The sequence below is a fragment of the Corella eumyota genome, chromosome 4, assembly GCF_963082875.1.
Source record: "Corella eumyota chromosome 4, kaCorEumy4.1, whole genome shotgun sequence".
NCBI lineage: Eukaryota > Metazoa > Chordata > Ascidiacea > Phlebobranchia > Corellidae > Corella > Corella eumyota.
The window spans coordinates 13,928,836-13,954,933 of record NC_137493.1 but is presented as its reverse complement, the minus strand read 5'-3'; the positions used below and the strand labels follow the sequence as shown (position 1 = coordinate 13,954,933).

The 26,098-nt window shown below is 30.8% G+C and overlaps 6 protein-coding genes across 6 annotated transcripts; 5 read left to right on the top strand and 1 right to left on the bottom strand.

Annotated features, from left to right (window-relative positions):
- Window positions 1–669: 669 nt before the first annotated feature.
- LOC145750897 (uncharacterized) lies at window positions 670–7,664 on the top strand. The gene is made up of 13 exons (XM_082566969.1): window positions 670–690; window positions 913–1,061; window positions 1,454–1,612; window positions 1,977–2,123; window positions 2,777–2,911; window positions 3,047–3,833; window positions 4,028–4,093; window positions 4,525–4,728; window positions 5,170–5,318; window positions 5,936–6,119; window positions 6,275–6,491; window positions 6,864–7,048; window positions 7,410–7,664. Exons 1-13 carry the CDS (start codon window positions 670–672, stop codon window positions 7,539–7,541), a joined length of 2,535 nt encoding a protein of 844 aa, XP_082423095.1. The 3' UTR covers window positions 7,542–7,664.
- A 512-nt stretch (window positions 7,665–8,176) lies between these two features.
- LOC145750455 (cytosolic iron-sulfur assembly component 2A-like) lies at window positions 8,177–9,550 on the top strand. Its single transcript, XM_082566494.1, has one exon. The coding sequence runs from the start codon at window positions 8,608–8,610 to the stop codon at window positions 8,992–8,994; it is 387 nt and encodes a 128-aa protein (XP_082422620.1). The 5' UTR covers window positions 8,177–8,607; the 3' UTR covers window positions 8,995–9,550.
- A 39-nt stretch (window positions 9,551–9,589) lies between these two features.
- Window positions 9,590–12,395, top strand: LOC145750551 (general transcription factor IIF subunit 2-like). The gene is made up of 5 exons (XM_082566611.1): window positions 9,590–9,757; window positions 10,399–10,559; window positions 10,940–11,127; window positions 11,424–11,567; window positions 11,992–12,395. Exons 1-5 carry the CDS (start codon window positions 9,612–9,614, stop codon window positions 12,118–12,120), a joined length of 768 nt encoding a protein of 255 aa, XP_082422737.1. The 5' UTR covers window positions 9,590–9,611; the 3' UTR covers window positions 12,121–12,395.
- Window positions 12,396–12,550: 155 nt separating this feature from the next.
- On the top strand, window positions 12,551–15,066 carry LOC145749599 (uncharacterized). Its single transcript, XM_082565412.1, has one exon. The coding sequence runs from the start codon at window positions 12,596–12,598 to the stop codon at window positions 14,648–14,650; it is 2,055 nt and encodes a 684-aa protein (XP_082421538.1). The 5' UTR covers window positions 12,551–12,595; the 3' UTR covers window positions 14,651–15,066.
- Window positions 15,067–18,565, top strand: LOC145749601 (protein farnesyltransferase/geranylgeranyltransferase type-1 subunit alpha-like). The gene is made up of 9 exons (XM_082565415.1): window positions 15,067–15,148; window positions 15,387–15,472; window positions 15,999–16,122; window positions 16,445–16,535; window positions 16,621–16,752; window positions 17,249–17,394; window positions 17,476–17,538; window positions 17,911–18,085; window positions 18,159–18,565. The coding sequence occupies exons 1-9, from the start codon at window positions 15,105–15,107 to the stop codon at window positions 18,255–18,257; spliced, it is 960 nt and encodes a 319-aa protein (XP_082421541.1). The 5' UTR covers window positions 15,067–15,104; the 3' UTR covers window positions 18,258–18,565.
- On the bottom strand, window positions 18,523–24,635 carry LOC145749600 (uncharacterized). The gene is made up of 9 exons (XM_082565414.1): window positions 24,365–24,635; window positions 23,735–23,891; window positions 22,115–22,314; window positions 21,838–21,963; window positions 21,530–21,653; window positions 20,813–20,855; window positions 20,337–20,533; window positions 19,794–20,044; window positions 18,523–19,382 (listed from the first exon to the last, which is right to left on the bottom strand). The coding sequence occupies exons 2-9, from the start codon at window positions 23,889–23,891 to the stop codon at window positions 19,236–19,238; spliced, it is 1,245 nt and encodes a 414-aa protein (XP_082421540.1). The 5' UTR covers window positions 24,365–24,635; the 3' UTR covers window positions 18,523–19,235.
- Window positions 24,636–26,098: the final 1,463 nt, after the last annotated feature.

Below are 26,098 nucleotides of genomic sequence, written 5' to 3'. Positions count from 1 at the left end.
GAAACAGTCAGATTATTTAAAATTATTCCAAAAATCTGCGTGCCGGATTCTTTTTTTTGTTACCGGGTCCGTATAAAGGACATGAAACGGCTCCCGGTTCTGACGCGGGAATTTTGTTCTGTTGTTTGTTTACAATTTTTCACGATAAAAAATTTTTCGGATTACAATATAAACTATTATAAATAAATAAGAATTAATCAATTGACAAAGTTTCTAAGGTAGATTTATAATAACTATTTAAGCTATTTAAAGATCGTCAGTCTTACTACTAACTTAGCGTAACTGTTTATTGGCTGGCGGACTAGATTTTATCAAACGAAAAACCAAAAAAGACTGCCAACTGCGAGCCGTTAGAAAAAAGCAAATTCTAAAATTAGCGAATGGATTTCCTAAATATTTACTTAACAAACTGACAAACTAACATAAAAGTTTGCCTAAATATGGCGAAACAAAAACCAAAATTGTCGAAGGGAAAGAAATTTAAAAAAGGCAAAATCAACAAAATTGAAAATAACTTAAACTCTAGCACGTTGAACAAATCAGTTTCTACATATGGAAAAACCCAATTGCGTTATATAGTGGTAATATCTTCAAATAGGAATATATCTGTTTACATATATATAATAATACTGACAGACTGACTATTCTAGTTTTTATTTTTTTATTTATATGTATGGGAGGTCGTCTTTGGTAGTTTTAGGTTATTATAAATTATGATTACTCGATAATTAAGCTGCTGATTAAGTGCTGACTAAGCAGGAGTTTATACCATTTATAGCGCCCTAACTTTAGGGCACTACAGCATGGGATCACTGGGAATCGAACCCAGGACCTTATGTAGTTAAGCCAAGTGTTTTGACCACAACACCAAACTGCCTGTAAATTGAACTTTAATTGATATTTTTTTAAAAGGACGATACAGAATGGTTCAAATTGAAAGGAGAACCAGTCAAAAAACGCGGTTTGTTTTCAGACACAGACGAAAGTTTTGTTAAGGAAAAAAGTTTTCACGCTTCTGTAGTGAATAAAAAGAATTTAAATTTAAAAACAAAAAATTCTGGGTAAGTTGATATACAGTGAAAAAAATATCAAAGTTTAATTTTAACATACCGGCAGCTTGGTATAGTGGTAACAAACACTTGCTACACTACACATGAGGTCGTAGGTTCAATCCCCACTGATCTCATGCTGTAGTGCCCTTGAGTAAGGTGCTATAAACGGTACAAACTCCTGTCGAACCAGCATTTAATCAGCAGCATAATTATTGGGCAATTATATTTTATAATATCTCAAACTGCCACAGGCAACTCGAGACTGGATCGGAGTAACTGATGTTACTCTATGTTTAAGTCGCACATTCGACTTTCCCACATCGTGGACAAAGATATAGCCTATACAAAAAAACAAAAAAAACATATATTGGATTTTTTAAATGTTTTATGATATTTTTTAGAAAAGCAAAAGGATTATTTTCTGGATCTGATTCCGATGACAGTATATTTGTAAATAGGAAATTAATTTCCAAACCTTCTCTTAAATCAAAAAGAAAAGCAAAAAGTAAAAAGAAACCTCTTGAAATTATACCACCAAAACCCCCAAAAAACAGTTTAAAGTAAGCAACTCTAATAGTTTTTTTTTGTATATATCTTTATCCTCGATGTGGGAAAGTCGAATGCGCGACTTAACATAAAGTAACATCAGTTACTCCGACCCAGTCTCGAGTTGCCTGTGGCAGTTTGGGATATTATAGATTATAATTGTCCGGTAATTATACTGCTGCTGCTGGCTCAGCAGGAGTTTACATCGTTTTTAGCGCCTTACTCAAGGGTGCTACAGCATGAGATCAGTGGGGATTGAACCCACGACCTCATGTGTAGTGTAGCAAGTGTTTTTACCACTACATCATGCTGCCAGTTAAGTTTTCACATTTGTTAAGTTTTGTTGATTTTTCAAAAATAAAAGTAATTTCTTCAAAGTAGTGAGACGTCGAAATCCCCCCAAAATGAATTCCCTCAAATCGAAAAGGAAAATTTTGACGACTTATTTGGATGGAACAACAAGAAACCGAAGCCTAAAAGAAAACTTAAAACTAAAGCTTCCTTAAAAGCAGTACAACCTCAAAAGTAAATACAGATTCTTAAATATATATATAAAAATGAACTAAATTTCTCTTTTGGGCAGGGTAGGTGGATTGTTGGTTTATAAATCTTTCTAATTACCACACAGGACCACGTAGGACCGCACAGGGCCACACAGGCCTACATGTGAATACATTTATCACACAAAATAAAAAATAAAATGCGGAAATCACGTAGACTGTTTTTTTGTATTAGGGCAACTGGGGGCATTTTTTAAAAGAGGGTTAGGGCTGGGTTCAATAAAGTGTTTGTGTGGTAAATAGTCGCTCCTGGTCTTATGTGGTCCCGTGTGGTAATCAGTAAGACCCACAACTAGGGGCATTTTTTAAAAGAGGGTTAGGGTAGGGTTTAATAAAGTGTTTGTGTGGTAAATAGTCACTCCTGTGCGGTCCTATGTGGTCCCGCGTGGTAATTAGTCAGACCCACAAAATAGTGTAAATGAACAAAAATAGGTGTTAATAAATATATTTTTGGTTTAATATATGGGGTTTATTTACCAATCTTGAATTTAAATAGTTTGCATGGATTAAACAGTTATGACAATAAAATATGAGCTTTTATTTTGTGGTTAGCGCATTTTCACATTTCAAAAGATAATTGGACTAGAACTATTTAATAAAATCTACTTTTTTATGCAGAGCTATAGAAAAAAACACATCCAGGTTGGGTTCTGTAGAAACAAATAATATTGAATTAATAAAAAGTTTCTCAAGCAAAGAAAGAAGTATTGTTGAGAATAAAAATAATATTTCATTCGAAAACAACCCTAAAAGGTAAACAATTTTTGTTTTTGTAAAATAAAGAAATTTTACAAAATCAGTTTTAGGCAAAACTTTAAAAGTTAATTATCAGTAATAAGAAATATGCTGGCGATTAACATCATAAATAAATTTTTTTATTGAGTTTAGAAGTAAATTGGATGTTGAAGATGATTTTAAAGTAACCACTTCATTGGATAAATATGAAAATGATCTAAACAATATTTCTGTGAATACAAAACCCACAACTCCTACTAAACTAGATACTTCAAATAATATAATTAACACTTCTGTTATTGAAAAACTTGATGCTAATGTTAACCTGAGGAAAAGACGTCGGAATCGCAACAACGATTTCAAAATAAAAAAAGGTTTATCTGTGATGTCGTTTGCCAATGAGCCTATAGAAGCGAACGTGACTTTGGATGTTTTTGACACTTCTGTCTTTTTTGACCAAAACAACGCCGGCATGAAAAGCATTAGTGATCACATGACCTTAAACTCGTTCCAGTTAAAGTCTCAGCTTCATTCAACGCCAATGATTAGAATGCGACATTTATCGAACATCCGCGAAGTTTTCCACGAAACAGAGTTAAACGTGGATTGTTCTACTGTTGCAAAACAATCGACGCCGATGAATTTTCAAAGAAAAAGTCAATTCGCAACCCCGGGTACGAAGTTCACCCACAATTTTCAACCATTTACCCCCCGATTTCAATTTATTCCCAAACTTTTTGTATGGAGTGCATCCGATGTTGGGGATTCCTCTTTTTCACCCAGTTTACCCCCTAGAGAGCAAAGCAATCGACTTAATATTACCCCACTCCCAATTGCCAGCCCGCTGTTGTCGTTAACTACAATTTGCCGTCAATCGAAATTTCCGAAACTTGTGATAAAAGATATAAGAGATAAATTAGAGAATATATCCAGTAATCAGGTATGTAGAGTTTATGCAGTATTTTTAAATAAGGAATTTTAATATTTTTTGCTTGAAATTTCGACAAAAATTTGGTATGCCTATTAACTTAAAGAGTAATTATTTTTAAATTATATTTTTAATTATGCTATCCTTTAATACTAAAATTTATGCAATTAAAAACTTTAATATTTTAAATATATTTTTTTTTAAAGTTTTTGGAACCTACTTCGATTGCCGACCAAGGATCTTTAACTGAGAATTCATTAAGTTTTACTGAGGTAAAAAACTCTTCATTCTTAAAAAAATTAATGTTACTACATAAACTTAATCTATGACATCATAAACAAATTATTGTATAAATAAAAAAAACAAGAATTCGTTTTTTTAGAACATTTTTCTTTAGTTAAATTTTCTTGCTAAATAGCTGAGATAAATTATTAGAATGTTAAGGCAGTCTAGGCGTCGTAGAAAACGTAAATTTGAACCCATGGGTTGCATTAAAATGAGAATAAGATATCCGCTTGGCGAAATAATTAGACCTAAAGTCGGTTTTATTAAAAAAAAAATTTGGGGGGGGGGGATTTTGTATACATATACTATTTATATTTTTAGTTATTATTATGTTTTATATTTGCAGGCACTAGTAGGTATCTAATTGTAATAAATTAATTAATCTAATATTTCTATTTTGTAATACTTAACATTTTAGAAAATAGCAGCCAGAAAAAATGTTTCAGAAAAGAATGTCTCGATCTGTTGTAGAGATCGTGTTCTTTCTGCTTGCCGGCAAATTGAACCCAGTCCATTCGAAGATGTTATCGATAACGAAACTGAGTGTAAAAAACTGGGTGAAGGAGTTTTTGGGGAAGTTTTTAAATGCAGATTGCACTATGGGGATGAAGTGGCTGTAAAGGTATGTAAATTAACAATGTACAAAAACAATAAATATCTAAATATATATATATAGTAAAACTTAGTGAATGACTTGTTTATGTATGTATGTATGTATGTCCATTTTAAAGGCCTTTAAAATTGAAAAAAATTACTGAGTGTAAAAAGTTGCTAAATTATCATAGCTAAATATTAGTTAAGTTGCGACCTTATTTTGACCTTATTTTTTAAAAATGCTTTTTATGCGAGGGTAGTATAAAGAGTAAAGTTTATTTAATAAAATTAGGAATAGGTTTCAATTATTATTAGAGCAGTTGATTCTTAATTTTATTGACTACAATAACTTATAGACCTATACTTATAGTATTCCAATGGCCCTTATATTTATTTAACATGCTTTTAATTGTAAGCTGCGCTATGAAATGGCCATTTAATGGAATTAAAAAAATATTAACTTTTAAAGGTTTTACCTATTGAAGGAGATCTACTTGTGAACGGAGAAAAACAAAAAACATTTTCTGAAATTCTGCCGGAGATTGTTATCTCCGGTCAACTTTCTTTATTAGCTTATGGCTCACAACATATAACCCATGGTTTCATTGAACTATATAAGTAAGTGTTACTTCAAGCGTTTCTTGTCAATTTCAACCTGAATAAATTAACTAAAAGTTAACTTAACAAGATAACAACTCACTTTCATCCTAAATTTTTTTTTCTTTTATTTGGTGAAAATATACTCTTAAGGTTAAATTGTCATCAAGTTGAGTTGTCTTAGGGTTAAGTTGTTTTTAAGTTAGAGGTTTTGGGGGTGAAGTTGTATTTAAGTTGAGTTTTTGAGGGTTAAGTTTTCTTTGAATTGAGTTGCCTTTAAGTTGAGTTTTTGAGGGTTGAGTTTTCTATAAGTTGAGTTGTCTTTAAGTTAAGTATTTGAGGGTTAAGTTTTGTATAAGTTGAGTTGTCTTTAAATTGAGATTTTGAGGTTTAAGTTTTCTTTAAGTAATGTTGTCTTGCGGTTGAGTTGTCTTTAAGTTGAGTTTTTTAGAGTTGGGTCATAGATTTAAGTTGTCTTGGGATTAAGTTCTCTTTGGGTTAAGTTTTCTAGGGATAAGGTGTTTTGTGGTTGAGTTGTACATCTCCATGTTAAATTGACAAGAGTCACCCACTAAAACATACTTTAAAATAAAAAATGTTTTTTCTTTTATTAAAAAAAAAGTATTCTTTATTGCCAGGGCACATTGTGTTAGTGGTGTATACCCAGAAAGTTTACTTTCTGCATGGAACCATTTCGACAAATTAAAAACATCAGAAAACGACCATCCTAAAGTATTCAAAGAAGACCAGTTATATATCTTATTGGAGTATTTGATAGGTGGAATCGACATGGAACATTTTGGATTCCATTCTGCAGCAGAGGTAATGTAATTTTAATGGTACCGAGAAAAAATAATCTATTAATTTATTTTATTTTACTTATTGTTTTATAGAATTATATTTTTTAACAGATTATTAATTATATTTTTTAATTTTTGTACATGGATTTGTGGTAATTGACTTTAAAAATTTTTTAGGCAGTTTCGATAATTCAACAAACTATTGTGGCACTAGCTGTCGCCGAAGAGCAACTTAATTTCGAGCATCGGGATTTGCACTGGGGTAACATTTTAGTTCAAAGGGACACAAATCGATCAAAAATAAATTTTACTTTGCATGGAGACTCACATGAAATTGAGACTAACGGAGTGGTTTCACACATCATTGATTTTACCCTTTCAAGAATGACCAAAGGCAAGTTCGTTTAAAAAAAAAATTTTTTTCGAACTTAGAATGAAATTTGTTTTCGCATCGCCCTAAGACAATAGGCTATCTATTTTTTTAGGAAAAGGGTGTACTGTTGTGAAGTGTTTAAGCTATTCACAACTGCAAAGCTAAAGGGTAAATGGTGTGGCTTTGGTGCAGGCTCAAACCTAAAACCTTTTAGCATAATCTAATGGCACGACTTTTTTTTTTTTTAATTTTAATTTTTTAACTTTTTATTGGATGATAAATCTGGGACTGTAGGTGTCATAAAAATATAGTGTATAAAAAAATTTGATTTGTATAGCCCATAATGACTACAAACCTAATTTCTAATAGTTTAAATTTTTTTTTATTTTTTAGAGGACTGCTCACTATTTCAAGATCTTTCTTGCGACCCCGACTTATTTACTGGAGATGCCACGCAAGATTATCAATTTGAAATCTACAGAATGATGAAAAAGGAAACTGGAAATGACTGGTCACAATATTGTCCTAAAACAAATGTTTTCTGGATTAGTTACCTATTGGAAAAATTTATAAATCATGTAAGTTTGCCAATTTTTTAAAATTTTTTTCTTGTTATTAAATAATTATTCACTGGCTTAATGTAGGGTAACATTTGTTGCCCCAACCCAGTCTTAAGTTAACTTTGGCATTTTTAAATATCTTGATTTAATTACATTTGTTTTTAAATTGTTAGGAGTTAACATAGTTTATAGTGCCTTACTCAAGAAATTATCACATGTAAACAGTGGAGATCGAACCCAGGACCTTTAGTCAAATGTTTTTATGCCTATTATAATTAAGTAAGCTATATTAATATTGAACTTAAAAAATCTACAACATCATAAGATTTGCATTTAAATTTATGTTAATTAAGTTAACTGTTTTTTTATATTATTGTAGGTTAAATATCGATATAAACGAAGAAAAATTCACATATCTTGTATGAAAAAGTTACAGAAATTAGAAAAGACGATTTTAAAATTTACCTCCTGTTATGATTTATTTAAAAACGCTAACTTTTTTGACAGTTAATAAATATTTTATTTTTTGAATTTCTATATATTTTTAACATATAAAATTTCAATAATGTTTATTATTAACTTAATGTATTTTATATTTTGTTTTCGGAATAATATTATCTTAAAAATTATTTTGGTGAACATTTAGTCCTCTATTTTAGTTGAACTTTTGTGTCTTTATTTAATCACTGTGAAAATAAACCAAAACGGTTATTTTTTGTTTTATATGCATCATCGTTGTGGAAAAGACGACTTTACAGCCTGAATAAATTTGTTACCTCAATCCAGTCATCCAATATTTTGTTACCTTATTATATTTTTCAATAACTATTTTGTTGTTAAATTGGCAGGGTTTTGAACTGTTTATAGCGCCTTATTTTAAAGATATTTCAACATAACAGCAGTAGGTATCAAACTAAAAACATCATGTACATATCTGTAAAAAACATTTCAAAAATTAAATCATTATCCTAATATATCACTTGTTAGTAAATTGGTCAACTGAAATGTTTTTTCATTTTTTAAAAATTAAGAATATTTTTTATTTAAATTTATTTATCCTCAAGTTTGTGATAAAAGCACAAGCTTAATTTTGTGTCTCTTCAAAACACGAGCTTCACTCTTGTTGTTTTCAGTTTCAGTAGAAATTATGAGCATGCGTTTTTTATACGGATGTAAAATGTTGATCCAACAATTACTAATTACAATTATACCAACTGGTCTTACGTCGTTAATGATTTAATCAAATACGGATTTAACTAAAGCAAATACGCTAAACTTTTCTGCTTAATAATAGTCAGTTATCTGGTTATACTTTCAATACGTCAGTAAGTTTAAAACAGAAATGCAAACTCACTAAAAATTGTAACGATTTTGACAGATTAACTTGTTGCCCTACACTGTCTGCTTGTAGTATTAGCGAGAATTTGTAAAAGGTAACTTCATTGCCTCACCATTTGAGTATTTAAGGTCCTGTGTTCAATTCCCACTGATTCCATTTTTTGTTAGTATTTTTAAAAATAAAACAATTAAATAAATGCAATATAATAGGCCTATTGAATAGATTATATATAAAAAAAATGGACGATTGTGAAGGCACTGTTTATGACATAATACGTACGATAAAAGACCCTGAAAAACCCGGGACCCTCGAGGACCTATTGGTTGTATTTGAAGAGGGTATTTCCCTAAAGACTAACCCCGACGGACGATGTACAGTATTTGTCAGATTCCGACCGACGATAAAACATTGCTCGCTTGCGACTTTAATTGGTTTATGTATTCGGATAAAACTGGAAAGAAATCTGCCAACGAGTTATAAGATTAATGTTCTTTTGGCCGAGGGCACTCATAACACGGAAGATGAAGTCAATAAACAAATTAACGACAAGGAACGAACAAGTGCTGCTATGGAAAATCCTAACATTAAAACTTTGGTAGAAAAATGTATTGAAGAACCAATTTAGGGGCAAAAAGATTTTATTTTTTGGAATTATTTTTTTAAAGCACTTAATAAATTGATAAAAAAGTTGGGGGTTACAAAAATACATTTTTGGGAGAATTGGTACCATGACATTTTTCTTTAATATAAAAGCCTTTTGGTAAATTTTTAACTTTTACATTACACTGTGATTGCAACGAAAAAACAACAAATTAGTCTTTATTTTGCATAGCTAGAAAGGTAGACCTCATCTTTTTTTACACTCTTCCTTAATATGAAGCTTTGTGCTTTTTCTCATTTTAAAAATATCAACATTTTATTTTTGTTTATTCAGTAAACTTACTTTTTTTTGTGCAATTCTTTAGTTGTATGCATGTTTTTTTTTTACTATTAGTAGTTAGTTATTGCTAAAAATATCACCTTATTTGTTACTTTTTTGATTTCTATAGAGTATTTCGGTAATCATTTAATTATTTCAACGTATAATTTTAGTGTCAGTAATATAATATTATGTTTGATAAATAATTTTTTGTCATTTAAACAAAGAAAAGTATTTGTATTTTTTGCTTAAACGCCTTACTTAAAACACCTTTCTTTATTTGTATTCATTACAGGTGTTATAATAATTAATTTTTAAATATTATGGCCGAAAATGAAAACGGGGAATCGACATTGGATTTAAACGGAGCAAAACATGACGTCTGGTTGGTTAAAGTTCCAAAATATCTGGCCACCAAGTGGATAAATGCACCGGATGGTTGTCCAGTTGGAAAGCTAAAAATTGCAAAGTAAGTATTATAAATTTAAATATTATATGTTACCATAAAGTGTCCACTTGTAATTTTTGTGTGATTTGCTTTTAGCCACATATTTTTTATAGATATTAAACTACATTTTTTTTAATATTTTGCATTCTCCTAAAATAAGAGGTTCTGGGTTTAAATTCCACTACTGCTGTCTTATTGAATCACTATTTGGAAAAAAAATCGATCAACCTTTGCCCCTTTAAAATGACTAAAAAACTAGGGGTACCTATAAACTATACAGGATCGAATGGATCGAATGGATCTAATAAATATAGAATGGATCTCGAATGGATCGAATGGATCAAATGGATAGAATGGAACAAAAATATTGCATAAATTAAACCCTAACCCCGACCCTCACCCATTCAGAATAAGCATATTGCATGTGATCTATTCGGTCCATTCGATCTGTTTGGTCCATTTGATCCATTTGGTTTATTCGAAAACCATTTGCGTTCGAGTACATTCTATTTATTCGATCCATTCGATCCGTTTGATCCATTCGATCCTGTATAGTTTATAGGTACCGAAAAACTAGTTTACCATTTATTAAGCTGGTATAGACACCTCAAAACTGGTCAAATAAAAACTACTAAGTTTTGTTTAAAATTATTTTTTTTTAGAAATGCAGGTAGAGTGGAGGTCACTTATGCAATGGACAAAAGTCTTGAGACTGGTCCTGACTCCTTTTCATCCTCTACCCCACCTCAGGAACACAAGTTTGTTTTACAGGGACCTGGAGGGCAAAGCTTAGCTGTGTTCTCAACAAGTGAGAGCCCTAAAAGTATGAAATGCATTTAAAAGTGTAAAATTTTTACAAATACTTTAACAAGGCTTTTATTTGTTTATTTAGCCTGAATGTGAGAATGGCTACTACTTAACAGCCTAAACATTAACATTTGTTGCTTTGACCCAGTCTCAGGTTGGCTTTGGCAGTTTGGGATAATATTGATTCAAATTATATACTTGATAATTATTTTGCCGGTTGGTTTTGGCTCAGCAGAAGTTTGTACAATTTATATCGCCTAACGTTAAGCCGCTTCAGCATTAAAAGCAGTGAAGATCAACTTTGAAACTTTATCCGATGAAACCAAATATTTTAACCACTACACCATGCTGCCATTTAAATATAAACTTAAAAATTAACTAATTGCATTATTTTAGTTGGTGAAAAAAGATCTATGGAAGGCCGGGTTGTTCAAAAAGTTGACTGTCGACCAGTAGTTAGCAAGAAATATATGCAAATAAAACGCACGCAAATGTTGGAGGCTTGCAAACCAAAGCGTACTACTGTGCAACTTGATTCTGCCGTCACTACTGCATACAAACCTATTAATATACATAAAGAAGAGGTAAGTTTGATTTTGAATTTACTAGTAGCATGTTGTGGTAAAAGTATTTGCCTTTATAACATAAGGTACTGTGTTTGATTCCCACTGTTTACAAGTCAGGGGACTAGGCTAAAGGCAATTTAAGACTGAATTGGGTTAATAAATGTTATTTCATGTTAAGTTGGCCTTTTTCCATCAAATATACTTTTATAAAAAAAAAAAATTTTGTAATTTTAAATTAAAATATTTTATATTTGGGATTTACTATTGTTATTGCCCCTTAATTTTTGATCTGAAGCTTTTATTTTTTGTTGCAGAAAGAATTTGAAGCAATGAAGAAACAACAAGGAAAGAAAATGAGAATGGATAAAGAAGAACTTCAAACTAATTTGTTTCGAGCTTTCGAAAAACATCAATACTACAACATTAAAGATCTTAGAGACATTACTCAACAGCCTATTGTAAGTTACACTGTATTAAAGATCGGTTATTTGCATAAGGTCATGTTTTTATTTATATCTTTATCCTTAATGTGGGAAGGTCGACTTTATGGCCTGAATATAAAGTCAAATCAGTTACCTCGACCAAGTCTCGAGTTGCCTTAGACAGTTTGGGATATTATAGATTATTATTGCCTAATAATTAAGCTGGTGACTAAGTATTGCTTCAGCAGAAGTTTATATCGTTTATGAACCTTACTCAAGGGCGCTACAGTATAAGAGCAGTGAGAATCAAACCCAGAAGCTCATGTTGTGAAGCCAAGTGTTTTGACCACTACTCCAAGCTGCCTGTTTAATTTTCACTGCTTTGCTTTTATATTAAATTTTTTTTTAAAACTGTTTAAATCTTAAAAATTTAATGTAATTTCTTTTTGAATTTTTTTAGACTTTCTTAAAAGAGGTTTTAAATGAGATGGGAATGTATAACAAACATCCAGGACATAGGTTTATGTGGGAATTAAAACCTGAATACAGACATCATAAAGTTGAAGAAGAAAACACTGATTCTTCATGATACAAAAACTCACTTTAAAAAATTTTAAAGTTAAGATTACAAGAATCAGAAAAAACTATTTGAAATGTAGTTGTGGATATAAAAAATTATGAAATGCTGCCTCTTTTTTTGTATTATATTAAATAACTTTTCTTTTCATTTTTTAACCTAAAAAATGTTTTTCTTTATTTGATAAACATATTGTTAAAACCTCTGACTGTTTAGTGCAAGTTTATTAATGTTACTCTGCTAAAAAAAACTAAAGTTTAGAAAACTATAAAAGTTACTGCCAAAAAAACTACAAAAAAACCTTTAAATTACAAATGTTAATATTATCTTTGTTTATAAATGTATGATGTATTATACTTATTTAAGATAATATTTTGGTATATCAATAAGAAAATATTGTGACTTTTTTATTAATTTATATGCTTTTCTTTTTAGATTACTTTTTAATTAATTATTAGGAAAAAAATTGTAAAAGTGTTATATAATAATGGATAACGCTGTGGAAGAAATTTCGGGATTACTACAAAGTCATAAAAGATTGGATCGAGATCGTGGAGTAGACAAACTGAATAGACTCCTATCTCAAAATCAAGACTCTACAAACCTTGTTAATTTACTTTTAAGTAATTTTAAAGACACTATAACAGCGTCTTGCGATTCTACAGCATGGGAAAACGTACATGGTTGTATATTGGGTGTTAAATGTATTATTTTATATGCGGTTGACAAACCTGTTGCTACTAAAATTTTCACGGATGACATTGTCGATTTTTTTTTCAATTTTGCTGTCACTTCTTTAACTCATAATGAGGTAAGAGTCAGACTACAGTCCGGGCAGCTGCTAGGTGCTCTATGTAAACTAAAGGGAAGTGATATATACAAGAATTGTAGCGAGCAAGTACTGAAGCATTTAAATGATGATTTGAAGCGCGAGATAGAAGGTGATGCTGATATGCCTGAAGCAATGTCAAGGCCTTCTTCACCTAATGGTATGGACACTTCAAAGATATTCCACCAAACTGCTGGATGGAGGCATCTTGAAACAACGATGAAGTGTTTACAAGAGATGATAGAGGGATGTGGAAAGACATTTAACCCTTTTATAACACAAGAGCTGTTGGATCTTTTGTTTGATGCACTTGATCATACAAATCGATTTGTTCGTGAGACTGGATTTAATGTATGTGCTGCCATAGTTAAATGTGGTGAAAATAAAGGTGTTGTAAGCAACGATTCTGTCTTACATTTTGGCCAACAATTCTGCAAACACCTTGCTAAAGGTTTAGCCGACAACTGGTCCCAAGTTCGACTTGCTTCGTCGATTGCGACAAGAAATTTCCTGATGTCCATAACAGACCTAAACGAACGTGAAAAATATTTTCCCGATTTGCTGCCTCGATTATGTTTAAACAGATATTACATAGCAGATGGCGTCCGAATTTTTTCACAGCAAACATGGAATACAATATCTGAAGGTCATGGAAAAGATCTTGTGGAAAAATACATTTCGTATGTTGTTGAATATTACGTTGCATCGACCAAAGCAGATAACCATGCAGTTAGAGAAGCTGCCTGTGCTTGTATTTCTGAACTTGCAGTTAAAATCAACAAAACAAGTGTACAGCCCCATGTTTCAGGTCTTCTAAATGCCTTGTTGGAATGTTTTCAAGATGATAGTTGGCCTGTGAGAGATGCTGCATGCATCGCTTGCGGGAATTTCATATTAAACTTTGCTGATGATGCCCGAAAACATAGAGACCTACTCTACAACTTATTTCTTGGTAATCTTATCGATCCGATACCCTCGGTAAGACAAGGTGCCAGTGTTGCCCTCGCTAAATACTGTAAAGTTTACGGCGACGAAGTATTGCCGACAGTAATCGAAGAAATTAAACTCAATTTAAAGAAAATTGCCGATCAAAAAGGGGGATCAGAAAATTTTTCGGGTCTTGATAAAGGTCCTGCTCAGTTTGGCGTCGTTAAGAATCTTCACACGAAAGATAACGTTGATCCCAGCCACACTAACCAACAAATGTACTCTTGTGGGTCTCTAGCCCCAAAAATGGGGCGAGGAAATCGTGGAGGGTGTAGCGATTGTCATTTTCGTCGCCCATCCGAAGACTGGGAAAGATCAGACGGTTGTGTATACCTAATAACAGAACTTGCCGCTTTTTTTCCTAATGTCATTCCTTCTTTGTTACCCAACATAGTAGAAGCTTTAAAATACCAGCACTTCTCACAACATTATATCTTCCTAGAGACTGTCTGTAAGCAACTACCTGTACTGGCACAACATCTCGGCAAAAGAGTCTTTAAAACGCATCTTGAGATGTTTTTGGATTCTATATTCTACGCTCTTTCGTGTGACGTACAACTGACTGTTGCTGCTGCAGAGGAATGTTTAATTAAACTTGGTAAATTTGTTGGGCCAAATATTCTAAAAGGTAGAATAGAGAATTATAATCCGTTGTTCTTAGAACAGTATAACAAAGTTACAAGTCATCTTTCAATGTCTAACCAGTTGAAAAGACCTTTTGCTTAAATTGTGATGCATCGTTGTTTAAACTAATAAGAAATTTTAATTCTTTGCAGTTTTTTTTACACTTTATGTTACTTGCAAATCACCTTATGAAAATTTAGATAGGCCTATATTAGTGAAATAATTATGTGTTGTGTATTATGTTCCCATGATGAGTTTAAAATTTTAAGACCAATGTTTTTGTATTTGTATTTTAATTGCGTACACTGTATTTTATGTAAGGTTTGAAAGAAAATTTAGTTGTAAAAAAAACGTCTCAAATTTAATTATTAAAATGATCTTTTTGGCAATTACTAGTTATACCTAAAATTAATCTATCAATAGCTTCTGTAAATTTGCACTAAAATATTTAATTCACGAACATTAAAATAATGATTTTTCATAGCAAACCTTAACATTTTATAATTTTGTCTTTGATTAGATAAGTTTCAAATTTGTTTAAATAAAGTTTTTAATAATGTCTTCAAGTTCAGATGAAGATGAAAATTACTTATTTTACAAGTAAGTAATTCAGTTAACTTAATGTAGTTACAATATCTTCTTGAAAATAAAGTGGTTAAAATGTAATAAAAATTAAACACTGCTACGTTAAACCTAAGGTTCGTGGTTCAATTCCCACTACTTGTTGTTTTTAATCATTTTTTTTGATTAAAGTAAAAAATATATAAAATACGTTGTTTTTCTAAAGATTTAATTTTTGATATATTTTATGTTTGTAAAAATATTTATTTGTACCCAGAGATCGACCAGAATGGAATGATGTTACCCCAATTCCACAAGATGATGGGGTAGCCCCAGTAGTTCAGATTGCTTACAGTGAAAAGTGTAAGTTTATCAACCAAACCAGTTTTCTTAAAACTTGTTGTTTTTAATATACCGGCAGCATGGTGTAGTGGTAAGAACACTTGCTACACCACACATGAGGTCGTGGGTTCAATCACCACTGATCTCATGCTGTAGCGCCCTTGAGTAAGGCGCTATAAACGGTATGAACTCCTGCTGAGCCAGCACTTAATCAGCAGCATAATTACCGGGCAATTATAATCTATAATATCCCAAACTGCCACAGCCAACTCGAGACTGGGTTGGAGTAACTTATGTTATTCTATGTTTAAGTCGCGCATTCAACTTTCCCACATCGAGGATAAAGATATATACAAAAAAATATTATATTTGATGATTTATTAATGCTAGTCAATAGCCCTACTTCAAGTCAGAATTTTACTTGTCGTAATATAGTCCTAACTTTCAAACTAATATTTGCCCTATGATGATTTACACGCACACCACAAGTGGCAGTTTTTTTGTAGGCATAAAAATTCGTACTATAAAGATTTTATAATTTTTTTAGTCACTGATGCCTTTAATTATTTTCGAGCGGTCCTAGCAGCTGACGAACAAAGTGAAAGAGCGTTGGAGTTGACTGAGACAGCAATTTCACTTAATCCAGCAAACTATACAGTATGGGAATACAGGCAAGTTTGAAATTTTTTGGGGTTCAAACTAGGGGATCATTTGTACCCGAACTCTATTACTTTATCGTTCTTGCTAATTTTCTCTGAAACTGCACAGTCCTTGCTGATTCTCTCTCATATTTTACAGCCCTCGCTGATTTTCTTTTGCATTTTACTGTCCCAATTTTTTTTTGAGGGCCGTAAAGTACAAGTGATCCAAATTACGTGTTTAGTATTGTAAACACTTCATTTGTAGAACTCAGCGTTTTTTTGAATGTTACAACAAAAATTATATCTCTTAAATTAAGGTTTTTTGAAATGTTCCATTTTATTTTAATTATAGAAGAGTGATTCTTAAAGCTCTTAAAAAGGATGTTGCTGCAGAAATGAAGTTTTTATCAAACATTATTGTGGAACAACAAAAAAATTACCAAGTAAAAAATAACATGTTAATACTGGTATTCCCGCAGTGTTGATTTTACTATCTTGAAATATAATAGTCATGTAACAACTGTTTAGGTTTGGCATCACAGAAGAGCTTTGGTAGAATGGAGTCGAGATGCTTCAGCAGAGTTGGAATTTACTGCAAAAATACTTCACATGGACCAAAAGAACTATCATGCCTGGCAGCATAGACAGTGGGTTATTAAAGTAAGTTAATAAAGACTACGGCCTGAACAGCATTGTATAGTTAGGAGTTGCAATTTGGACATTTTTGGGATTTTTTTTACTAATGTGAAACAGTGGCTTAGGACCTACCATTAGCATGACTACGTGCCCTACAGGCTGCATTTAAATTGTCATAATATGGTCACGTCATAATATGGTCACATCCAATATATGCTTATGATTATTCACCCATAGCAACTTTTTAAATTAAAGGCCTTTTTTTAATTAAACAAACATGTACCGTCTACCTAGCTCCATTGTTAGCACTACCTGTTCCTTTCTCACGATTAAGTTTTCAGTATATTGCACAACTCTCAACTATATTTGCTTGTGATAATTTACCCACACACTACAAACGGCAGTACTTTTGCAGAGCTAAATTGAACATGTGTGGATATATATATATATGTATTTACCACTTAGCTTTATTATATGTAGATAATAATATGTCAAACACATTTCACTTTGATGTTTATAGGAGTTTAACTTATGGAAAGATGAACTCGACTTTGTAGACTTTCTTATAAGTCAAGATATGAGAAACAACTCTGCTTGGAACCAAAGATATTTTGTTATTTTTCACACAACTGGTTTTACTGATGATGTCATCCGAAAAGAAATTGAGTAAAAATATTTGATTTTTTATAAATTTATTCAAAAGTCAATTTTTTCAAGATTTTTTGAATTATTTTATTTTGTTTTAAGATACACGGTGAAAAAAATTGATCTTGTCACTAAAAATGAAAGCTCATGGAATTATTTAAGAGGGTAGGTATAAGAAACATAATTTTAAAATAAAAATGTTTGAAAACTTGTTTAAAACCAAAAACGTTTAGTTGTAAGTCTTAATTTTTTTCAATGGCTCAAAAAAATTTGAGCTTTTAGGAATATTGGAAAAAATTAGTTTTAAATAAATAGTTTTCTGCCCAATCACTGGCTGCATTATTAAATTGCTTGTTAAAACTAAGTAGTAACAAATACTTGCGGTTAGAAATCTTTCTGCTTAGCACAAGCGGCATTTTTTTATTTTAAAGGCATTTAAATTGTCTTTTTATCACCATTACATTTGTGTTGTAAAACACACTTCTTTATTTCTGAGTCTGCTCCGTTATTTTCTGAATTTTGTGCATTACCAAACAGCATCTTGCAAGATCGTTCACTATCTTGGGACAGTGGATTAAGAGAGCAAATATTTAGTTGGCGCAAGGAGGGATTAAAATCCCCTCAACTCACTTCGTTCTTAGTTGATTTACTCACCGAAGATCTGGAAGCGGGAAACTGTGATGTTAAAGATGCTCTTACGCAAATAAAAGAGGTTAAAAAATATTCTAAAATATTATTTAAAAAAGTTCAGGTTTTTTTAATTTTTTTTTTTTCTAAATTACCAGATATGTCAAGAACTTTCTGAAGAGACAGATGTGGTTAGGAAAAAATATTGGAATTTTATTTGTGATAGTGTAACAAAGCAATTTGAAGTTCTGTCGTGATATCACTCTGTGCGGATGCAGCAAAAATATCATGAAACTGCTGATGTTTTCTATTTTCGCATTGTGTTAGAACTATTATGAATGTGTTCTATGTAATTATGTTATACCAAAATTGATAAGTATGGTACTACAGAGTAAATAACATACTGTAATATCGGGCATTCTAGATATCTTCCAAACTTCAATTTAAAAAAACAAGTATGTTGCTTGCTTGTCAAATGTGTACCAGTAATTATTATAAACAGAATAAAGTATTTAATTTAGTATACTGTTTTACTTTTATTTCAAATAAAATAAGAGTTTGCTCAGATGTTTGTAACTATAAGTATACATTTGGTGCTATGACAGTTAATAATATTATTCTGAAAACTTATTCATTTATGCCTTTTTTTTATAATCACAGTTTAAGTTACTAACACACAGTAAAAATCACTAAAAAAAACATTTAAAAAAGTTTATAAAATATGGTCCATGGAAACTAACCTAAGCACAAAAAGGGTATAAATAAAAACAACTACAAAACAATAGTAAATCAAATAATAGAACGCATTGTGCTTGATCTGTTAAAAGGTTTGTATTAATTAGTTAGCAAAATTATATTTGGCACCAAATAAAAAAGTTAAAGGAATTTGGCAAGTTATTAAAGAGGTAGCGAAAATTTGTGTAATTTCTTATACGTACTGTATTTAAGTTAAGGTTATTGTAGTATGGCTTTAAAGTGTAATATATCACTAAAACTAAGAAAAGAAGACTTTGTACAAAGGCAGTGAAGAAAGTCAATAGAACTACAGCAATATTTGAAAAAGGTATTTAGCTACATTTATATAATAAATAACACAGTTAATTTTTAGATACAGAAAAGCTATACTTACTCATTCAAAAAAAATACAAAACACAGTAAAGATATACTAACTAAATATTAACATGAGTACAGTTGTAGAAAAACAAAAATTAGTGCAATATTCACAGTTGTTACTTTTAGTTTGCAATGGCTTCGACGCTTTTCCTTTTGGTCACTGGAGGTCCCCGTGGACTGGTCACTTGTTGTCCTTGAATGTTGAACTTTTTGTTTGGAGGCGATGACCGCTTTTCACTTTTGGGCATTGATCGAGTTGACTTTTTGGCCTAAAAACTTAAAGCCTTTTTAAACTGACATTTTTAGGCAGTGCGGTGTAGTGGTTAGAACAGTTGGTTTCACTACATGAGTTCCTGAGTTTTATCTCCACTGCTCTCATGCTATAGCACCTTTGAGTAGGGCACTATAATGGAGATTAACTCCTGTTGAGCCAATACTTAACCAGCAGCTTAATTGTTAGGCAATTTCAATCTTTAACATTAAAAACTAAAGGCAACTCTAGATTGGGTTGGGGTAAAGTATGTTATTCTATGTTTAAGTGCGGTAGATTATTGTATTATGTTTTGGGTTGGTTTAGTGGCCATTTTAAAGTTATTTTACATTATAGTTTACCAAGAAAAGCCAACTATAAAATCATGATTTTAGCATTACTATATTTTAAAAAATAATCTTTAACTTACACTTTCATTGCGAGAAAAATTAGGTTCTGTGCGTTGTGACGAAACAACAGAACCAGTCTTTCTAGAAGGTGGTTTTTTCACTTCAGTTTGTGCTTGATCACCCAACCAAGCCTCCTTAACAACTTTCCTTACAAAGGGTTGAGGCAAACCAGGTTGAAGTCGTTGTTGTAGGAGTTTCTGGTGGTATTGAGACTCGTATTGCATTTGCCCACTACTACCACCTACTCTTACACTGGTGCGTCCAATCAAATCTGGTATATATAAAAACAAAGGGTAACTTTTTTAGACAGGTAGTATGGCATACTAGGTGGGGCATGAGGATATAGAGCAAGAGGTTTTAAGGTTAAGCCATACCAAAGCCATACTACTTTTGTCTGTAAGTGTTACAAATAGCTTAATACCGTTTATAACTCCTTACTAAAGCGCACTACAGCACTAGAGCAGTGGGGATTGAACCCACGATCTCATGGTGGTGAAGCAAGTGTTCTTGCCACTACACCACGCTGCTGGTGATTTTATTTAACATATTTATTTTTATTTTACCTGAGTCACTTTCTGGTTCAATTATCCCATCCTCTCCTTTATAAGTCTTTAAAAATGTCCTTAGTGGATTCTCTCTAGGCACATACAACCCAAGTCGATTAAAAGACCTGGAGTCCATGAAATGACTGCAGTTGTAACGTGCACCCACTATAAACGAATGTGGGGTTTCGCCAACATGACATGGGATTGGTAGCAAACTGTTTAAATACAAAACACATATTTTTAGTGCCTCTGTTAATTTTTAGTGTGTGTTATACCGTTAATTAAGTAATATTTTTTTTACTCTGTGTGCTATTAGGTAGCCTATCCAACTTGTCATAGGTGAAAATTTAACAGGCAAAATTTATTTTAATCAGTAGCGGTATAGTAAATAAGTCTAGGTATTTGGGATAAGCATACCAACCATGGGTTTTATATATACCCATATAGACAAAATGTAGTCTAACAATTTTTGTATTAGAGTATAATTTACTTACTCTCTATTTAAATGCAACGGTTTTGGCTTTTGATCTTTAATACCTGCAACAAAAAAATTGTCATAGTAACTTCAATAAAACTGTTAAAAAAAAAAATTCAAAAAAAATTCAGTGTCAAAAGGTGTAAACGGTAGTTAAGTAAACATTTAAGACAGTCCAAAATTCGATTTCTATTGTTATTTGTGAGTGTAGCGTCATGTTTTTAACAAACAAAAGGTTTTAGGGATAAGAATAAGCGTAAACACAATGAGGATTAAATTGTCTGTGATATTTAATTTCAACAGATCTCAAAATCATCAATTACATAGGTTATATAAATAGATTTTTTTTAAGACAATTAACAGAAGGCAATAATTTTTGCTTTTAGTTTTTGATTATAAAAAGAAAAAAAAATGAAGTTTTTAATTTTTGGTAAATTTTAAACAAGTCTATCTTGAACTACAATGCCAAGGCCCTTTACACGGTCTATAGGCAGTGAAAGTATGCTAGACAATGCCATTCTGGTTCTATTATCCTAGGTTCGATTGTCTTAAGCACATACTCAGCACAAAGAATCAATTAACCAAAGCAAAAACCATATATATTACAAGTTTGATAAAAAAAAGTATTTAAAAAACGTTTGGTTTTGATTCTACATTTTGTTATAACTTTATTATTATTTTATCTTATTGTTATGCCTAAAAAAAAATTAAAAAATGCGATTTTAATTTCATTTACGTTTTAGTTGTAATTTTGTGTCATCAGAAGGCACTGCTGACATTGTTTGACTTCTGTGCTTGTTTCTTAATTTACTTGCTCTTGTTAATCTATTTTCTTTTGCTGATGCTGGCCTGTTCGAAGCCTAGGAAAATTTATAAAAATTGCAGTTTGAAATTTTATTTTATATTAGATGCCCAACATACATTTATATTGGAATTTAATCAAATTATTTAACAATTTAGAATGGTTTGTACTGTTAGTATAGCTTAACATGGTCTTAAAAAGTACTTTACATTTGTGTTTAATGTAACAGTTTACTTGTGCACCTGCAAGTAATTGTGTTTCGTATTTGGTCTGTAATACATTTCCCCATTTATAACCACAGGAGCACTTTTTGTTGATATTCCAGACAAGGGCCTTGAATTTGGGGGTCTCACCAATTGTTGTTCTGACTAATAACAAAAATAAACTTAAATTTAGATAACCTTTATTTTGGCATTTAAAATTTTTGTAAATATTTATTTATTCATTTTTTTTTGATTTTTTTCCTTAATATGGAGTTTATAAAAACTTAAAGTAAGTGCTCTTTTTTTAAATCCGTACCTTATGTACAGATAAAAACTGCTCTGTGAACATGGGGGCCTCCCCGTTATGATTTTTAATGTTTTCATTTATGTGGTGAACCCATTCTGGGGTTTTTGATAATTCCACTTGCGATTGTTTTCTGTGTAAAACATTCCGTATTGAGGACTCTATGTCGGGTTTGTCAAATGTATATGGAGATAAAGGGTAGCCCTTTCTTCCTAAAAAGATAAAATTTTTACATAAATATAAACATAATAGGCTATTAATTTAAGTTTAATTTTAATTTAGTATAATTTAATTTAGTATAACTTAAAAGATGTTGGTAATTAAATTTTCCTAGTTGATAGCGCAACCTTTGGGCTGAATTTTAATTGTCGTAATATGGGTGCAACTTGAAAGCAACTTAAGTTGGACATAAATATATACACTAAGTTTTATTATACATAGATTTAGTTTTGCGTTATAAACAATAGACACATGTGTTGTTAAATTTTTTTGAGATGTCTATCGTTGAATTTGTTTTTTATGCCAATTCGTTTTGTTAATTTATGTTATCCTATCTTAACAACTATTTCTTAATGTTGCTTATGTTTAATTTTACAGCATTAATTAATTGTTGAATAATCTTTAAAACATACCATTCACTGGAAATAACTCTTCTATAGGTGGAAATAACATACCGGTAGCCATAATTGGCAAACAATAATTATACCTAAGCTTTGATATTTAAAATTTCTTAAAGGCTGATAGGACCTTCTAAAATCTAACGTAACTGTAATTTATATTATATTAAATACTGTTTTCTTCATCTAAAAGCCTAAATATACTAAATGATTGTATGTAAAGTCAATAGTGGATTAAAAAGGACATTCACTAAGTGTTTAGCGGTTGGAAAAAGAACTTACATGTTTTGCCATGGCACCATAATGTTGGCAAAATAAGATACACAAAAGATAAACATGATTTTACCTCAAACCAAAACACATTTATCTCTTATTTCAATGCCGGTATTATTAAAAGGTCAGAACTGGTTATAATGATTTTCAATGATAAACATAATGACATTTTTTATTTAATGTATCATCGTAATGTGTAAGTTAATTATAATTTATAAATAATAATTATAATTTATGTTTTTTATAAATAAAAAAAGGAATTTAGTGGTTAATTTTGGCTTACTGATTTTTAGGTATTTTGTTGCCAATATTTTTAACCAGACAATTTATTTTTCATATTGTAAAATATGGCCTTCATTTAGCTTGGAGAATGACATTGCCTTAAATCATAAACACTTGGCATTTAACCGGCAGTGTGGTGTAGTGGTAAGAACACTTGCTACACCACACATGAGGTCATGGGTTCAATCCCCACTGCTATCATGCTGTAGCACCCATAAGTAAGGTGCTATAAACGGTATAAAGCATATTTATCGGGCAATTATAATCTATATAATATCCTAAACTACCATAGGCAACTCGAGACTTGGTCGGAGTAATTGATGTTACTCTATTTTTAAGTCGCGCATTCGACTTTCCCACATCGAGGATAAAAATATATATACAAAAAAAAATTTACTGTTTTAACACAACATTTAGTACATTAGCATTATATAAAAGCATAACCTATTAATATTACAACCTTGTTTGTTATGTTCTGCCAGATTTTTCTTTGTTCCAGTCAAAGTGAGATCTAGATATCGCTTCAATGCTTGTGCAGATCTTGTGTTACGTTTGGTTTGTGGGTATTGCTTTCCCCATGTTGGGTTGCAGTCTTGGTGTTGTACAATCAGAGTCATCTAAAAAAATAGTTTTATTAAGCAAAACAGAAATGTAATGACCCTTGGTTCAATCCTTATATTGTTAAGTATTAATAATTACATAAAAAACTTTGCATCAATAAAATTCAAATTCATTATTCGAACAAACCAGTTTTAAAATAAAAAATTAAATGACCATAAAAGTGTTTTTAAAAAATGATTAACATTGTCCCTGCTGATCCACCAGTATGGAAAGTAGGGCAGTTCGAGATCTCGTGCGTGCACACTGCCTTACTTTCAAGAGCGGCAATTTACAAACTAATTGACTATTTTCAATAATATTTTAAATTAAAGAATTCAACCCAAGACTGGTTAAGTGCAAGTAATAGGATTTCATGTTTAGCCTGTGAGGTAACCTTTCCACAAGTTGCCACAACAAAAATAAAATAAATATTTACACTACAAATTGTAAAACAACCTCTTACAGTTTTATGCTAAGTACCACTATTTACCTTTAAGCTTAAATGTGTCTTCTGGTATTAAATACCCACACCTAAACGACAGTTCGTCTTAGTACCTATTTCTTTATCAAAGTTAAATGCCTTCTTCCACAAACAAAATAAATATTATATTTTGTAAGTTGAAAACTTAACTTTGTTATTAATAATACACAGACAGACAAATAAACTTTGTTTTATTCTATTTTAAACCAAATAATGCAAAACTTTTGTAAACCACTGCTATTTTTTAGTTTACAAGATATATTTATCTAGACAATATAGAACACAAGCTAAACAACTTAACATAACAACAAATAAAATAGCGTGGGGTCCTTAGTTTTAAGTTTTAGCATAGAAATAATATAAAACAATAATATTAAATTTTTTAAATTTTTTTTACGAAATTGCTTGATTTATTAATACTAATTGTTTTACTTTTTTAAATAAAATTGAAAATTATTTTTATAACTTAAATTTTTTATTAGTTTGAATTTAAGCTTTAATGTATCTTTCTTTAATGCGCTTATGTTGAATATTTGAATATTAAAGCCAGTTTATTTGAATATTAATTTAGGCAGTAGACATAAACTAAATAAAAAAATTATGTATTAAAACAAAAAAAAGCAATATTTTTTTGAAACAACCAGTATTCATTAGCTTCTAATCAAACATGAATACCTCGAAAAACAATTTCTTTTTCACGCTTTTAAAATATTTAAAGTTTTTATTTTTATTTCAATAATCACTTATAATCTCGTTTACATAAACAAACTTTGGCTTGGCCATGAAAACACCAATAGTCGTGAATTATTTAAGCAACCTGAAAACTAAATGCTTTAAATGCTTTAACAGAATTAAGAAACTTTGAAAATAGTGATTCAACACGATCATTTGAAGTATTTGAAGTAGAAATATTTAGTAGTTTTTTTTTAGTCTTAAACTGCATAGAAAAAAGAGTAAATTAAAAAAAATCTGATATAAATAAAGTGTTTTGTACCAAATTAAAGTTATGTATATTTGAATACTTCAGTTAGCCTATGAGTAACGGATTTTTGTTATGACATTTATTATAAGGAGAAAAAATAATTGAAAAAGTTATGGTCAATACCAAATTATGGTTACAAAATACAACATGTTTTTGTAATTGATAATTGCGACCTCGCATGTTTTTAAGCTTGACATTTGTATTGATTTTACCGAAATAGCATTTAACACGTTAGCGTATTCTCTCGCGTTCAAAGACAGAAAAGGAAAAAGGAAAAACGCTGGAAATCTTCACAGCTGGAATTCTCTCACTTCGTATTTTAACAAATCAAAATTTTATAGTAGTTTGAAAACTTCAAGCTGAATTTGTAGAGAAATTTCTAATTTTTAAAGTAAAGAAAGCAAATTGAACTTAAATATAAGACTTTTTCTGCTTTATTTGATGAAATTTTTACTAGTTTGCAAATAGGCAATCACGCAAACGTAGAAATAAACTATCAGTAATAGATAAGTATTTCAATATATGCATGGAATTTGTTAACAGCTAAAATCGCATAAAAATAAAGCAGATTTTATAAAAACATCAACATTTAATGATTAAATAACTTAGTGTAGCCAGAAATTGGTAGATTTAGTTAAAATTTTGTTCTAAAAATCAGCTTTTTGTTAATAAGATATATTACTGGCGACCACATAGGCGTAAAATTGCCAAACTGTCAAAGTGCTAGTTGTAAAATCGTAGAACAAGTTTACAGCTTCCTA